General features: G+C 45.5%; 2 protein-coding genes across 3 annotated transcripts in view; one reads left to right on the top strand and one right to left on the bottom strand.

Moving 5' to 3' along the window:
- ZFYVE9 (zinc finger FYVE-type containing 9) overlaps nucleotides 1-10,515 on the top strand; it is a 62,182-nt gene extending 51,667 nt beyond the window's left edge. For both annotated transcript variants that reach the window (XM_061344830.1, XM_061344831.1), the window contains 7 exons: nucleotides 575-679; nucleotides 3,816-3,966; nucleotides 5,285-5,365; nucleotides 6,771-6,933; nucleotides 7,999-8,104; nucleotides 9,050-9,226; nucleotides 10,012-10,515. In XM_061344830.1, coding sequence (XP_061200814.1) covers nucleotides 575-679; nucleotides 3,816-3,966; nucleotides 5,285-5,365; nucleotides 6,771-6,933; nucleotides 7,999-8,104; nucleotides 9,050-9,226; nucleotides 10,012-10,173 — 945 coding nt within the window. In that variant the 3' untranslated portion in view covers nucleotides 10,174-10,515. The remainder of the gene's footprint in view (nucleotides 1-574; nucleotides 680-3,815; nucleotides 3,967-5,284; nucleotides 5,366-6,770; nucleotides 6,934-7,998; nucleotides 8,105-9,049; nucleotides 9,227-10,011) is intronic.
- Nucleotides 10,516-13,365: 2,850 nt separating this feature from the next.
- The window catches only part of CC2D1B (coiled-coil and C2 domain containing 1B), a 33,357-nt gene continuing 32,229 nt past the window's right edge, over nucleotides 13,366-14,493 (bottom strand). The window contains exon 25 of the mRNA XM_061344837.1: nucleotides 13,366-13,459. The gene's annotated coding sequence lies outside the window, so the exon portion shown is untranslated. The remainder of the gene's footprint in view (nucleotides 13,460-14,493) is intronic.

The raw sequence follows: 14,493 nt of genomic DNA, 5'->3' as shown, positions 1-14,493 counted from the left end.
AACAACACGGTGAATTGTAACGAGGTACCAAAATCAACATCCAAAACCCCACCACCTGAGGTGTTTGGATCTGGAAATAAGTGCATTAGTTGCTTGAATTCTCTCCTCAGAAGTGCTAGGTCATCAAAGTGTGCAGTCACAGCTCTCTGATTATACAGCACTTCAAATGAAGTAGAATTATTAGCTCTTCCTAATTTGCTAATGTTTCCAATATAGAAAATTCTCTTTGATGTGCGACTTAATCTCAGCTGCTAGAAAGGCTAATATCCAGTAATGTAACAGCATACAGAGAGCGGATTTTCTTACCTATAGTGATGACATTCAAGGCTGGAGAATATTCATTTTGATGTAAGAAAAATCACTGAACTGACTTAACAGTCACGATGATGCTTTTTCATTTGTGTTCTTCCGGTATATAGGTTACAAGCTGTGATGTCTGCATCCCTCCCTGCCTGTCAGTCCCTGGTTACAATTGTTTTAATGGGCTAACTGGTAGTCACCAGGATAGTTATGAAACTACAGTGTTAATGATGATGATCATGCCTAACGTTTAAAAACATGTTTTAATTACCAGGACTTCAGAAATTACCAATACACGCTGCCTGTTGTCCAAGGTTTAGTGGTTGATATGGAAGTCAGAAAAACCAGCATCAAAATTCCCAGCAACAGATATAATGAGGTAATGCTTATAAGAAATGCATTTGTGTGCAGCTTCTTTGTGGTTGGAGGACTTGGGATCTAAAGGCATTTTATTTTATTCACTCCCACCAGGGAAAAGTGCCTCAAATGAGAAGTGCAGGATGCACACATCTTTGGAAAGTGGGGAGGTTGGCTTCTCCATCACATGCCATTCAGTTTAGTATTAATTAAACTCTGAGACTCCTTTTTCTTCAGGTTTTTACCTGTTGACATACGAAGTGTAACACTGGTTTGATTTGAGCAAATAAGCTGATGAACTTGAGGTAAACTAGGAGGAAAAAGTGCATTAGCTTTCCTCACCTATGTTGTGTGTGCATACCCGAAGCATTTATTAGTGCTTGGTTTATTTTATGTAAAACTTCTCTAGACATCTAAATTTTATCCTTGATTTCTGGTGTGCCAAAACCAGTTGGAGTCTTCAGGATGTGTGGTGCTGTTGAGAACTAAGTGAGAAGGGATTTGAACAACAGTGAAACACTGGAGAAAGTGATTGATTTCGTGTTCTGTCTGAAGAGGAGAGGGTAACTTGGTATTTTGAAACCAGTCAGCAGTCGGGGTGAGAGCAAATCACCTGGGCAAACTGGTATTTGTAAGGTTTTGTAGTATCAGAGCAGAATGCAGGTTTATCTCAAGAGAGTTTCTCTGCAAGAAGCATTTGAGTAAAATAACAGTGAGGACAAAGAAATAAATTGAAATAAAGGAAGAAGTGTTCTGATGTGAGGTTTGTAAAAGATGAAACTGCTGAAGCAGGAAGATAAAGGGTCTGTTAAAAGGTATATTAATTCTTGATGCAGCTGTGAGGTAATGGAAGAGGTCAGTGAAGTTTGCATGAATTACATAGGGATTGGCACAGGGTGCAGCTCAGTGAGCATTAGCTGTGCATTATGCTGGTGAGCCCATCAGCTTTGGTCCTGTGTTAGACACTACACTAAGCTGGGCTGTGACGATGCTGCAAAATCTCTGCACCATGCTTGGATTCTCCCTCCAGAGTGAAGCAAGGATTCCACTTTTTAAATGAAATAAGTGTTAGTTGTTCATCCATAGAATCACAGAATGGTTTGGGTTGGAAGGGACCATAAAATTCATCCAGTTCCAGCCCCCTGCCACGAGCAGGGACACCTTCCACTAGAGCAGCTTGCTCCAAGCCCTGTCCAACCTGGCCTTGAACACTGCCAGGGATGGGGCAGCCACAGCTTCTCTGGGCACCCTGTGCCAGCGCCTCAGCACCCTCACAGGGAAGAATTTCTTCCTAATACCTAATCTCAGTCTCCCCTCTGTCAGGTTCAAGCCATTCCCCTTGTCCTGTCCCTACAAGCCCTTGTCAAAAGCCCCTTTCCAGGTTTCTTATAGCCTCTTTCAGCACTGGAGCTGCTCTCAGGTCTCCCCAGAACCTTCTCCAGGCTGCCCAAGCCCAGCTCTCTCAGTCTGTCTCTGAAGCAGAGGTGCTTCTCGGAGCATCGTCATGGCCTCCTCTGGACTTGCTTCCAAAGATCCATGTCCCCCTTGTGTTGGGGCCCCCAGAGCTGAACGCAGTACTGTGGGTACTGGCAATCAGGATGGAAAATTGAATTACTAGATTTTTTTCATCTGAATGTAGTTTGAATTAAGATGAATTAAACCACAAGACCTTTTCCCCATGTAAGGCAGTATTTAATTAGAAGCCTGTCACTCAAGCTATCTAGAAAGTGAAAAACTCACTTTGAATTCTCCACGTCTAATCAGCGCATGAGATTTAGTCTGCAATTAACAAACACTAATATATCGTTTTTCTATGAAATACATATTTTTGTCTTCGAATCATTTAAATTTTCTGCAGTTTACAGTGATAGTTAGCTGCCTGTTTAGTCCCTCAGCAAAGGTGACTGTCATTTTTTAATCAGTTGCCTTGTCCCAAAGCACAGTTGCCATAGCACCATAGAACGGTTTGGGTTGCAAGGGACCTTAAAACTCATCTAGTTCCACTCCCCTGCCATGTCCACTTGTTTTCTGTTATACCAAAGACAACTACAAGGCCCCATAAAGCTGCTGCTGAGCTCTGGTCTTGTTTCTGGAGCACGACATGATGAACTAGATAATGAAATACACTGTTGTCTGATGCAAAATCTTAATTAAGTTTCCTCCCCAAACATTACACCTGTGCACATTTGTCAATAGTGAGCATCAGCTAATGTTCCTGACACTATAATTAAGGCTTTATGTTAGACTGAGAGAGATAAATGCATTGTGTGTAGGTGCATGCTTATCAGCTGCAGAGGATGGGAGTGCTGTTAAGGGATGTCAAATAACTCAGCATTTTCTTTCTCATAAGGGTTTAAGCAAACATGGTTTTTCGGGTTTGAAGCAAATTGCATAGATAGGTGACTCCCTCAGGTTTAGTTTGGATAAAAAACTCATAGTACTAGCTTCCATGAAGAGGAAAAGAGGAGAAAAGGAAAGAAACTGTAACTCACAAGAACATTTGTCAAGGCAGGTAACTGGGTGTGTTAGATGATAATCGGCAAGACTGAAGTGCAGATGCATCACCAATGGTTTGGAGGCCTCCTTTGCAGAAAATTAACCTTATTCTGGATGTTTGTGGTTCAGATCTCTTTAAAAAGTCTTCAGATTGGCAACTTTGATCTCAGTTTCTGCAGTTCACACAGGTGAAGCACAGGGATGCTAAAGCTTTGGTAGCTGGTCTAGGCACAACCAGGATTAAATGCTACAGCTCTGAGTGTCAGCCTGTCACTGAACTGGGGAGGCAACATGATTTATGTTATAAGCAACTGTAGCTGTGTAAAAAAGCCAGGTTTTGTCTCTCAGTGTTTTTCTAATGTGTTTTCCCATGAATTTATTGTTCTAAACCAGCTAGTGATAATAGCTTTTGCAGCCTGTATAGCTCAGCTAGCCCTTGTACCATTTATCTTAATTACATAAAAGGTACTTTAAAGCATCTAAACAGGACAAGACCTGAACCCTCTTTTCAAAAGCAGCTTATGGTTCTGAGTGCTAAAATCTGACATGGGAATATGAGCACTGGTGACAAGCTTGCTGTCCAATTGAACTGTTCCAAGAACCCCCTATTTATGGTAGCGCTTGACAAGCAGGGTAGAAATGATAAACCTTGTTGTTTGCAGATGATGAAAGCCATGAACAAATCCAACGAGCATGTCCTAGCAGGGGGAGCGTGCTTCAACGAGAAAGCAGACTCACATCTGGTGTGTGTTCAGAACGACGACGGCAATTACCAGACACAGGCCATCAGCATCCATAACCAGCAGAGGAAGGGTGAGAATGGGGGTTCACGAGGAGGCTGGACCCTCTTTGCCCTTTGTGTTACCTGTCAGAACTGGGTTTGTCTGTGTGTAACTGAGTCTGTTAGACCCTGAGGAAACAATTCTGACTGCTGGGCAGCTTTGGGAGTTAGACAAGTGCGGTGCAAGGAACAGTAACATGTTGCTCTATCTGCCCTTTACCCCTTTGGTGCTTTATTGCTCTCACAGAATCCATGATCTCAGATGTCAGGGGGCACACTGTGCTGTTTGCATCCTGTGTACAGGCCACATCCCTCCTCTCGGGGCCAACAGTGCTGTTCTGAATTTGTCCAAGAGGTGCTCTAGCCAACTGCATAGATCAAGCAGACGTAGAATAAAGCACGCAACAGCTTCCTCCCTTGCCAATAAATATAGTAATGCTGCTTGCACAATACAGCCCAGGACTTGTGCTGCTCCAGAGGTCACAGAGCTCTAACTGGCTTAGGCAACATCTCTAGATTATTAATGAGAGGTGTCGTTAGCACAATTAGAGACTACAGGTGAGGCTGTGGCTGCCTATGCTCAACCTGTGCTATGAGAAAGGAGGAAGCTTAGGTTTAGTCTGAGAGAAAGGTAAATAGGAATAACCAACTACAGCAGCATTTTAATAATGCAGCTTCAAGAAATGTTTGTTCCCTTCAATTAGACCATCTAATTTCCAGGCTTTATTTTTGTTAGAGGCTGAAAGGCTGCAGCAGCACTGTGCTGGGAATGTAAATACTGTGGGTTTGGGGAAAACCTCTGGCAAACACATTTGAGCTATCTGTAAATGAGAACAAGCAAGACAGAAGCCAGCTTTTATGTTCTGCAAGTATCCCCAGTCACTCCAGTGAGTATATTGGGACTGGTGGGCTTATCTGACTTTTACGTGAGGGACAAGAAGAGGGATTTCCATTAGGAATTTCATGATGCTCACTGGTCATTTAAGAGCATTTTACTTTTAAATCAGGTGGCTTTGAGCTATGGCCGTGCCAGCTGTGTGGGAACATTTAGAAGGTAATTATGTACTTGGTTACCCCTAAATTAATAGTCCTGAATCTTAAAGGTGTGTATGGGGAGAGTGATGAAATACGAGCATTCATTAAGGTTGACAAAACCTCTTTTCCAGTTTAGAAAATAACTCAGTGATTTGGCCTTCCATACATCAGCTGAGAGGTGCATTAAAGTCACCATAATTCTAAGTAGTGTTTGATTAATCACTCTGGGATGCTAGGGCTGCATTACCTGATGCTCATGTAAGGCATTGTTTAGACGAAAGCATCACTAAGTCACTCCTGTTGTTGTTGTTGCAGTGACCGGTGCCAGCTTCTTTGTGTTCAGTGGAGCTTTAAAATCCTCTTCAGGCTACCTTGCCAAATCCAGTATAGTAGAAGGTAAGAACTGAACTGCTTGCTTAAAGCACACTGCTTTCTTAATACAGCTTGGCTCTGTGGTTAGCAGGGCTCTGCTGATAACGCCTTGGGCATTTGAATCATGTTGCTGTTTCAGCTTTAACCTATTTCTTAGCAAAAAAACCCCGAAGCCCCTGTTTCCTTTAATGAGGAGGAACTTGTCCAGATGCTGTAGAACAGGGACACAAGAATATGAGGGTAAGATATGAAGTACCTCACTTGTGAGCCTCTGGTTTGGGTTGCATGAGGACATTGTAAAGCTAAGAACTAGGGAATGCCTATTCCACAGACCAGGAGAGGAAGCCCTGCTGAACTTACTCTGTTCCCACATAGCTCTGCTTTACACACAGTTAGGGATGTGCATTGTTTATATGCTTGTATGCGGGCAGATGAGAACAGAACAAGTTGAGATTGTTGAGCTGGTACCTCTCTGATGCTGCTTGTTCTTCTTTCACCAGTTGTCATATCACAGAGACAAACCCCGACTGCACACACTGCATTGAAAACTGTTACTGTTCATTAGCTGAGACAGAACCTTGTACTCCAACCTCACTGCAGATGTGACAGTGCAGGCAGGAGTGTTTTAAGTGTGCTCCTTACAGTGCGAGTGAGGTATGCAAGAAGCCCACGCATGCAGTCAGTCAGCACAGCTCCACTGATGAGCAGGAGCTCCTTCAGCTGCACCAGCTTGTGAGCTGGCAGCTGAATGAGTGTGCAGTCCATGGGTGAGTGGTGACCCTCTTGCTCTAAGTCACTATCTGTAGGCCATCGCACTATTTTCTGTGTCTAAGTTGGTGGTTTAGCGTAAGCAGTGTAAGTGGTTTAATGGTGGTGGTTTAATGTTTAGTTTAACCTCTGTTAGACAGAGGTACAGGTGGACTCAGGCAAGGAGGCTGTACACAGGGGAAGCGTTTCATTCTCAAGGTATTTCTATGGTAATTTAGACTGACTCAAGCCAAATCTGTATCATTTGCCACTGTGTGGCAAGCACTGACTTCTCACACGCTCCTGTCACACTGGAGTGCTGCTTCCAGTGCCAGCAGAGGTGATAGCAGGAGGGATGGAGGGACATGGGGTTCCTGAGGCCTCCATCCTAGAGTGGGTGTCATGTTCTGAGGCAAACTACTGTGGCTGTTGATGTAGCTGACTTTCCCTGATAGATGGACTTCCCTCCTCCTTGTGTGACCCTAGTCAGCACTCATCAGTGCTGTGTTTTAGGAATCTGAGAGTTCAGAAATGGGCTTACGGAGCACTGCTGCTTATGACTCCTGTACCAAATGTTTTAACCTTTCTGTTGGAAAAAGAGGAAGGATGTTTGTTTCTTTTTCTGCATAGGCTCTGTTCAGTGTGGCTTACCTTGGCTTATGAGGATTTCTTGGTTCCCTAGATGGAGTAATGGTCCAGATAACCGCTGAGAACATGGACTCTTTGAGGCAGGCCTTGAGAGAGATGAAAGACTTCACCATTACATGTGGCAAAGTAGATGCTGAAGATCCTCAGGAACACGTTCATATTCAGTGGGTAGAAGATGATAAAAACTTCAGTAAGGGGTAAGCAGAGGAGCAACCACTTGACATTGAATGGTGGCTGCATGTGTTTGTGAAAACTTTTAATTGGTCTTATAAGGTGCACGAGTCTTCAAATCAATAGGAATTACAAGTCTGTGCCTCTATTTTGAGTGATAAGGTGCAATTAAATGTAATGAAAATGGAATTGAGGTACCAGAGCTTTGGAGCATCAATCTAGAAAGTTGTCTATGCTATGGATTTTTTGCCATTGCTGATATCCAGTTATTGGAAACCACTAATCTGTCTCCAGCAGTCAGTGCTGAACCTTGCATATTGTGGTCACTTTGCTCTCCTGATGCTTAGTTTGCAGTAAGTAATGCTGGAAGTGAAATTGCTGAACATCAACAGTGTACCTGGATTCTTCATAGTTAAGACAAAACAAAGAGGTTTATGGCAGTGAAGTGCTTTTGTGATGGGTACATTTAAGGACTCAGTATCTAGAAGGAAGAGTAGTTTCACAGGCTCTTCAGGTCAGTGTTAGGCTCTGTGATCAAGTTCTGGGCTGTGTAAGTAGTGTTTCAGGTATTGCTGGCCTACACTGTTACAAATGCATAAACCCCATGCCTTATTGCTGTGTTAGCACCTCCTGAGATCTCTGCTCTGGTACAAAGCTTTGCTGAAAACCTGCAGGAAGGTCCCTCCTGCACCTGGTTTGTGCACATTGACCAGGGTGGGCTGCAGGGGCAATGCTGCCTCAGCTCTGAGCCCGTTCCCACAAGGCTGCTCCTGCTGGAGCTCCAGGCCCAGCACCATCCTCACAATTAGCAGTTGCAATTAAGATCACTGGTTTTGGCACTCTTAAGCCTTTTGGGTTCCCTTCTGAGGGTAATTTTGGTCTGTGCCCCATTAAGCTGATGGGCTAAGCTGCTGTGTTGTAGCAGTTCCAATTGCAGAACAGTTATGAGAAACCCTGCAGTGAGGCACTTGAGGATTCAGGTGCAGCAGCAGAGCTGCCCTTTGATTCTGATGTAGTTCTCTTTTGCAGTGGTCTCTGTTCAGCTGATGTCTTCTGCTGAGTCTGAACTTACCCTTTTCCCTCCCTTTCAGTGTTGTGAGCCCTATTGATGGCAAATCAATGGAGTCTATAACAAGTGTGAAGATATTTCACGGCTCAGAGTACAAGGCAAATGGAAAGGTCATTCGATGGACAGAGGTAAGGGAGTCAAAACAAGCTGCATGTAAAGCAACACTTGGCCTTTGAGGATTGCAACTCCAGCCTTCTGCTGCTTTCAACCTGCTCTCCCCACTCACCAGAATGAAAGCAGTCATTCTTCAGAACAAACCTGTAGTAACTTTCCTCCCTGCAAGGAAACATTCAGTGTGGTATCATGAAGAATAAAGTACCCTATGGCTGGTACATGTGCAGGCCTAGCCACCTCCTTGCATATGGTTTGAGAACAGGGGGAGTGGGACCACAAAAATACTGTCTTACCCCAGGTGGCAGTTGGGTTTCACCTGCATTTGTAGTAAACCCAACCTTTTAAATGGAGATGAAATAACTGTTTTTATAAAGTGGTTCTTTTGAGCCACCTTCTCTAGCCTGGTGCAGGTTAAACTGGAAGTGCTGTGGCATCAATCACTTGCAGAAACTGCTTGCCTTGCTGATGGACCTGTGACTCTGCCAGCACACAGATGCTGATGGTAAAAGATTTCTTCAAGTGTTTCTCTTAACCTGCCCAGGAGGAACCACATTACCCCCTTGGCAACTTGCCCCTTTGTATCCTGTTTCCCAGGTCCATGGGGCTCAACAGAGCCAAATTCACTGATAACAACAGTACAGATCTTCAGCTGGGGTAGCTTCTAGTAAAACTGTGACATTAACATCTGTTTAAAAGCTGGTACTGATTAAAAACTATGTGCAATAAATAGTGCATTTCCATCGTGAGGCAGGGTTTTGAGAACACAGCTGTTCAGATCTTTCCTTTTGAAGTTATCTTTTCCCCCCGCAAGTAAGTGTCTTGTCTTCAGGGTCATGGGCTGGTCATCCCTGAACAGCTCTTCTTTAAGCCCTCATTTGTAGAAAGGTTAACTGGTGTCTCAGTAACCTTATTTGCTGGAAGAGCCAAGGGTTGTGTCTTGTGTCACCTCTTCCCTGCAGGTGTTTTTCCTGGAAAATGATGAGCAACATAATGGTCTGAGCGACCCAGCTGATCACAGCAGGCTGACTGAAAACGTGGCAAAGGCTTTCTGTTCAGCTCTCCGTCCCCACCTCAAGCTGCTGAAGGAAGATGGAATGACTAAGCTGGGTCTGCGTGTTACACTCGACTCAGATCAAGTAAGTCTTGAATAGTTTTGGTTTAACTGTTCCCTTGTTCATTGCTCAGAAAGGGAATACACACTTCAACCATTCCCTGGGTTAAAAAAGTACCACTGTCAGATGCCAGTGTCGTGGTGCTGACTGGTGTTTGGTGTTCTGGGCCATCTGTTAGAAAGGGAAGCTAGTGCCTACCCTGAATTAACACCAGGCTTGATCCCTGTGTGCCAGCTGGCAGCACCTGCTCTGCAGCCGGAGATCCAGGACCAGCCCTGTGAGCTGCAGGCCTGCCACATGCTTGAAGAAGGCTCTGAATTGGCCTTGGCACCAGCAATGAAAAGATGGGAGTGTAGGAAATGTATGATTGGGTGAGCACAAAGCATTCCCAAGCATGGGTGGTCTTAAAAGATCACACTGCATGTGAGACAGAGGAGCAGCTGGAAGGTCCCTTAGGGCGCGCTCTGCAGCAGAAGCCACAGGCAGAGATAAGGGAACAGGCCTTGCCCTGGAGTGGAGGTGTTCCTGGTGTCAGCCAGCTTTTAAACACTGCCTGAGTTAATCTGATAACGCAGGGGCGGTTCCTGCAGGTCTGAATGATCTGCTTTGACAAAGCAGGAGGGTGCTTCCGTGTAGGTGGCCTTTGGGAACCTAAAGGAGAACAAAAGGGGAAAAGCTTGCTAGTGCCTGCTAAATCCAACTTCCTGGGCAGAGGCCACAGCACCTGGCACAGCTCATCCTCCTGCCCACCAGACTGCCGCCTGTGTCCTCTTCTCTGTAAAACCCCCCTCTCACTTTGTATTTTTTAGGTTGGTTATCAAGCTGGGAGCAATGGACAGACACTGCCCTCTCAATACATGAACGACCTGGACAGTGCCTTAGTTCCAGTGATTCATGGAGGGGCATGTCAGTTGAGTGAGGGGCCAGTCATAATGGAGCTCATCTTTTATATTCTGGAAAACATCTCATAAGAGGACTTCATTTTCTGTTCAGACCTGTTCCAGCAGCAGTTGTATCTGAATCATTTGCACTTTAAAACTGGAAAATTAAGCTTTTTGTTAACACTATTGGGGAATGGGTGGGGGGGAGGAGGGAGGGACAGTTGTTCCATAACTCTAAATCTTCTATGCATTGTCAACAACCAGAGGATCAGGGCAGCTTCTATACTACAACATGGCTATGCTATCCTTGCAGCTAATACACTTCTGTTACTGTTTAGAGAAATGCTCATGTTTAAAGACTTACAGTCATGTACTCTAAATGCTCAAACGGGTGCGAAGGTCACTGGGGCATAAATAAAAAGTGAAACTCCACTCTTGGCCTGGTTGTAGATGGACACGTGAGAACCCCCGCTCCGACCTCGTCCTCATGGCGCTGGTGGCTGGGCTGCAGACGTTCAGAAGTCATGTTTACATTATTTTGACCAGATTATTGGTTGAAAGACATCTGGAGTGGCCCTGGAGAGACAGGGGCAGGGTACCCAGCCATAACTACATTGGTCGATGCCTCCAAAGGAGCAGGAGGGCAGGTGGGATTACGTAACCTGCAGTTTTGTGTGCGTGATAGGCTAGTTTCATTTTTCCCCCTCTATTTACTGTAAAACCCTGTCACCTCTGCCAGTTCCTATGATGGCTCCTAGAACAACTCTGCTATTATGTACTTTGTTTACAAACCTGTTACAAAGCAGAGGAAATATTAGCCCTAAAGTGTGGTTCTGTCTCATTGCTCTTCCCCAGTAGGTCCTGCTTTTAAAGAGAAGTAACGCCCAGGGCAGCTTCGAGTCTCCTCCCTGCTGTATGCTGTAGTGTAACGCTTGTGTCATGTAATACAAGGCAACTTCATCTTAGCAGCCCCACGTAAAAGCTTACCCATGCTAAAAGTCTAGAGTTGCTCTTTCCTGCATGTTCTGCTGAAAAAGAGGCTTTGTGGGAGCTCCCAACACTTGCACCTGGCCCAGCGCTCCTGGTCTCATTTGAGAGGGCTGTAGTAGGGAAAGAGAGACTCACTCAGAGACAGGAACTGTGTTTGCACCGTCTCAGTGGGAAGCTGCTCACCTGTGGCAAGAACTGAATGCAGGGTTAGGGGTTGGTTTGGTTAGCCATAGCCATGTGGAGCTGCTGGTTTGGGTCCCTCGCAGAAGGGGACGAAGGTTTCTTCTCCTGTCTGTGCAGAACGTTAATCTGGGAAGAGAGGTGCTCACTTCTGGTGACCCTCGCGCTGTCCCTACTCACAGTCCGTTCTGGTGGATGCAGCAGGGGTTACTTTGGGTTTGCTGTAAATGGGTAACACAGGTGCCCGTTCATACCCAAAGGGAAGTGTGAGGCTGATCTTTAACACATACACAGTATTAGCTGGGAAAAGGAAAAGGTAACTGCACATAGCAGTGTGTTATGCATAGAGTGCAGTGTATGTACAGGATGTACTTGTGAGTAAATAGCTACTGCCTTCAAAACAAAGTCTGACAAACCCAAGATGGCAAATGACAGCTGTCCCCAGCCAGCACTGGGAGAAGGGGTCCAGCACCAGAAACAAGAGCTGGGCAGTAAGAGGTAGCACACTACTACTGCTCATACACTTAGAAGGGTAAGTGTGGCATCAGAGCAAGACCTTACCTCTGTGCTGGGGAGGAGGTGGCTGGCTTGGTGCAGCTCGCTCCATGGGTCACACTGGACAAAACCCAGACTCTCACACAATCCCTGTTCTCCCGATGGATTTGTGCAGCGGAGCAGGACTGAGGTTACTTCCTGATTCCCCTCTGCACACTGGTTTGGGGCACACTTCACAGTGTAGGCAAGATTTGGTTCCTGGAAGAGCACTCCATAAACTAAAACTGCCCATCTTCCTTCCGGAGCCTGCTCCAGCTTTGCCACAGCAGTGGCTTTCCAGTTCCTTGAGTTGCATTGTTACACTGAATCATGCAGTGAAAGAGGTGAAAAATCATTTCTCTGCTCTTCCTTTGCCCCAAAAGTCTTTTAGGTTTGGATTATGTTTGTGCAAAACACTCTCAACTGGTGACTGACATGTTTGCTTCAACCATAGCCTTTGAAATGACCTTAATTACCATGTTGTTAAGAAATGAGTACTTGTTTTAGAGAAAAAAGAACTGTACTTTTAAAATTCAGTTAGTTAACACTGCAAAAAACGGCATATTATATTTTTATTTTCAACATGTAGTTTTGTATATTAAATTTATTGAAATTAAAAACTAAACACTGTATTGTCTTCATCTGCTCAGGAAGACAGAGGCAGCGCTGCCTGACTCTTACCCGCCTGGACCCTGCTTGTCTATGCCCTGCCCTGCCTTGCCTAAAGAGCTGGTGCAGGAAAGGCTCTGACCCCCCAGCGCAGGCACATCCTCTCCTCTGAGCGCTCAGAGGTTTAACACCACAAATGTATTTGGTACCATTGTGTTGTATGCTGCTCATCAGAAGCATTCCTGAAAATAGTCTTAATCCCGTTTCCTGCGTAACAGTGGCTATATTCCCCAGCACCTGGAAGAACTGTAAAAGCCTATTTCTGTACAAATACAAGGAACGTTTGGGAAGCGGCGCAGTCAGAGCTGACTTCGTTTTCTCTTCCCCTCCTTTTTACATTTAAAAAGAAAAAGGATGAAGGCACAGTACCAGGGCTGCACTGACCACACAGGGCAGACAGCTGGGAGCCAGAACAAGAATGTACATCTATAAACACCTGCTGCTCTGGAGCCTGCCACTCCTTCCTCCTCAACAGCAGCATCCCACTGAGCTCGTGCTGCAATGGCACACACAGAGGGACCCACTGCCTGAGTTCCCTCTCCAGTTTAGAAATGGGAAAGAGACAGATCAGAGAGGCCTTGATAAGGAAACAGAAGAAGCAGTAGCAGACTGCTGGCTGTACCACAACACTGGAACACAGGAGCTCTGGTAACGGTCTTACCTGTGACTTGACCAAAACGTTCTTGCACTGCCTCAGGGGATTCTGAAGGGGCTAAACTTTTCCCACACCACTGTGCATAGTTAGTGTAACATTCATCCTGGTGCTACATTAGTAGTCCCACGTTAAGGCAATTCTGTCTACATTGTGTAGACTAGTGACAGTCCCCTGCAGCAGCAAACTCCCAGAGCCTTACATCTGCCCCGACGTTATTAGTAAGCACTATGGCTGTTACCAAAATAGACATTAGGTTCAGTAGTGCATTCATTTAACATCTTTGGTGCTTGCAGCTAGCAGCATCTCTCTGCAGACGTTCATCCCACATCTTTTAACTTGCCAGTGGAGCTGGGGGAAAACAAAGGAAAAACACCAGAATTACTCAGTGCAGCTCTTACCAGATGCAGCTCTTACCAGATGTTCGCAGTTCAAGGTTACATTAGTTGTGAAATGCTGACATTCATTTTCTGGATGGTCAGCTACAAAAATCAATGAAGCAGCATTGTTAAACTCTAGTGATTGGAAATGCTTAAGTGTCCAGTCACTTGGTCTTGCAGATATGGCCATCACGTGTCCCTTCAGAGAACCCCAAAGCTCACAGGCAGCTCACTGACCCCCTTGGCTGCAGGGCAGAAATCCCCAGGCAAACAGTCCCTTTGGTGCTACAAATTCAGATTCATGCAGTGAACCAAGACCTCCTGGTCTGTAAATCCTAACACAACGGGGAAGCAAAGCTGTGACAGAAAGGTCCTGTGGCCACAAAGCTGGTCACCATTAATTTAATTGCCATTTATAAATGCAAAGCTATGCTGAGGAAGAGGGGTGCACACCAGACTGCAGGTGACTGCAGTGCGCTAAGGGAGAACTGACTGTTCAGCATCCCTCTGTGGTTTATCAACACAGGCAGTGGGAGAAGAGAGGACCGAAAGTTTCAGGTGTCAAGTGGTTGTGTCCAACTAGGCTGAATTTCAGACACCAGACACAGAAGTGGGCTGAGTTAGAGATCCCACAGGCAGGGGCACTGCCTGTGCCCCTTTATCCTTCAGTAACTTTATGTAGGAAATGGCTTAAAAACCAATGACACCAGAGTTTGGCGTTAATTTGCTTTGGATTTGTTTTAAAGGAGAGGGGATTTGTGATACCTAAAAAGCAGAGTCTGAGAAAGGAAGACAAGCTGCCAAACCAAGCAGTTTCTGCAGAGGCTGGCAAGAGGAGGAAGCCTCCCTCTTTCCCCTCCTGCTAGTACACAGCTACTTTGGCAGCTCTTCTGTACTTGATCTGAGCACTGTGGGCATCAGGCACAGCTCTTTGGGTAACCTGTATTCAACTGCACAGCTTCTCCACCCCCAGAAGCCTCCAGTATCCAGAAGCAAGCCTGTCTT

The sequence above is a fragment of the Neopsephotus bourkii genome, unplaced genomic scaffold (genome assembly GCF_033783945.1).
Source record: "Neopsephotus bourkii isolate Nb327-2 ecotype Australia unplaced genomic scaffold, CSIRO-AGI_Nbou_v1 NB_234, whole genome shotgun sequence".
In the NCBI taxonomy this organism is placed as follows: Eukaryota; Metazoa; Chordata; class Aves; order Psittaciformes; family Psittacidae; genus Neopsephotus; species Neopsephotus bourkii.
This window is presented reverse-complemented; position numbering and strand designations above follow the sequence as displayed.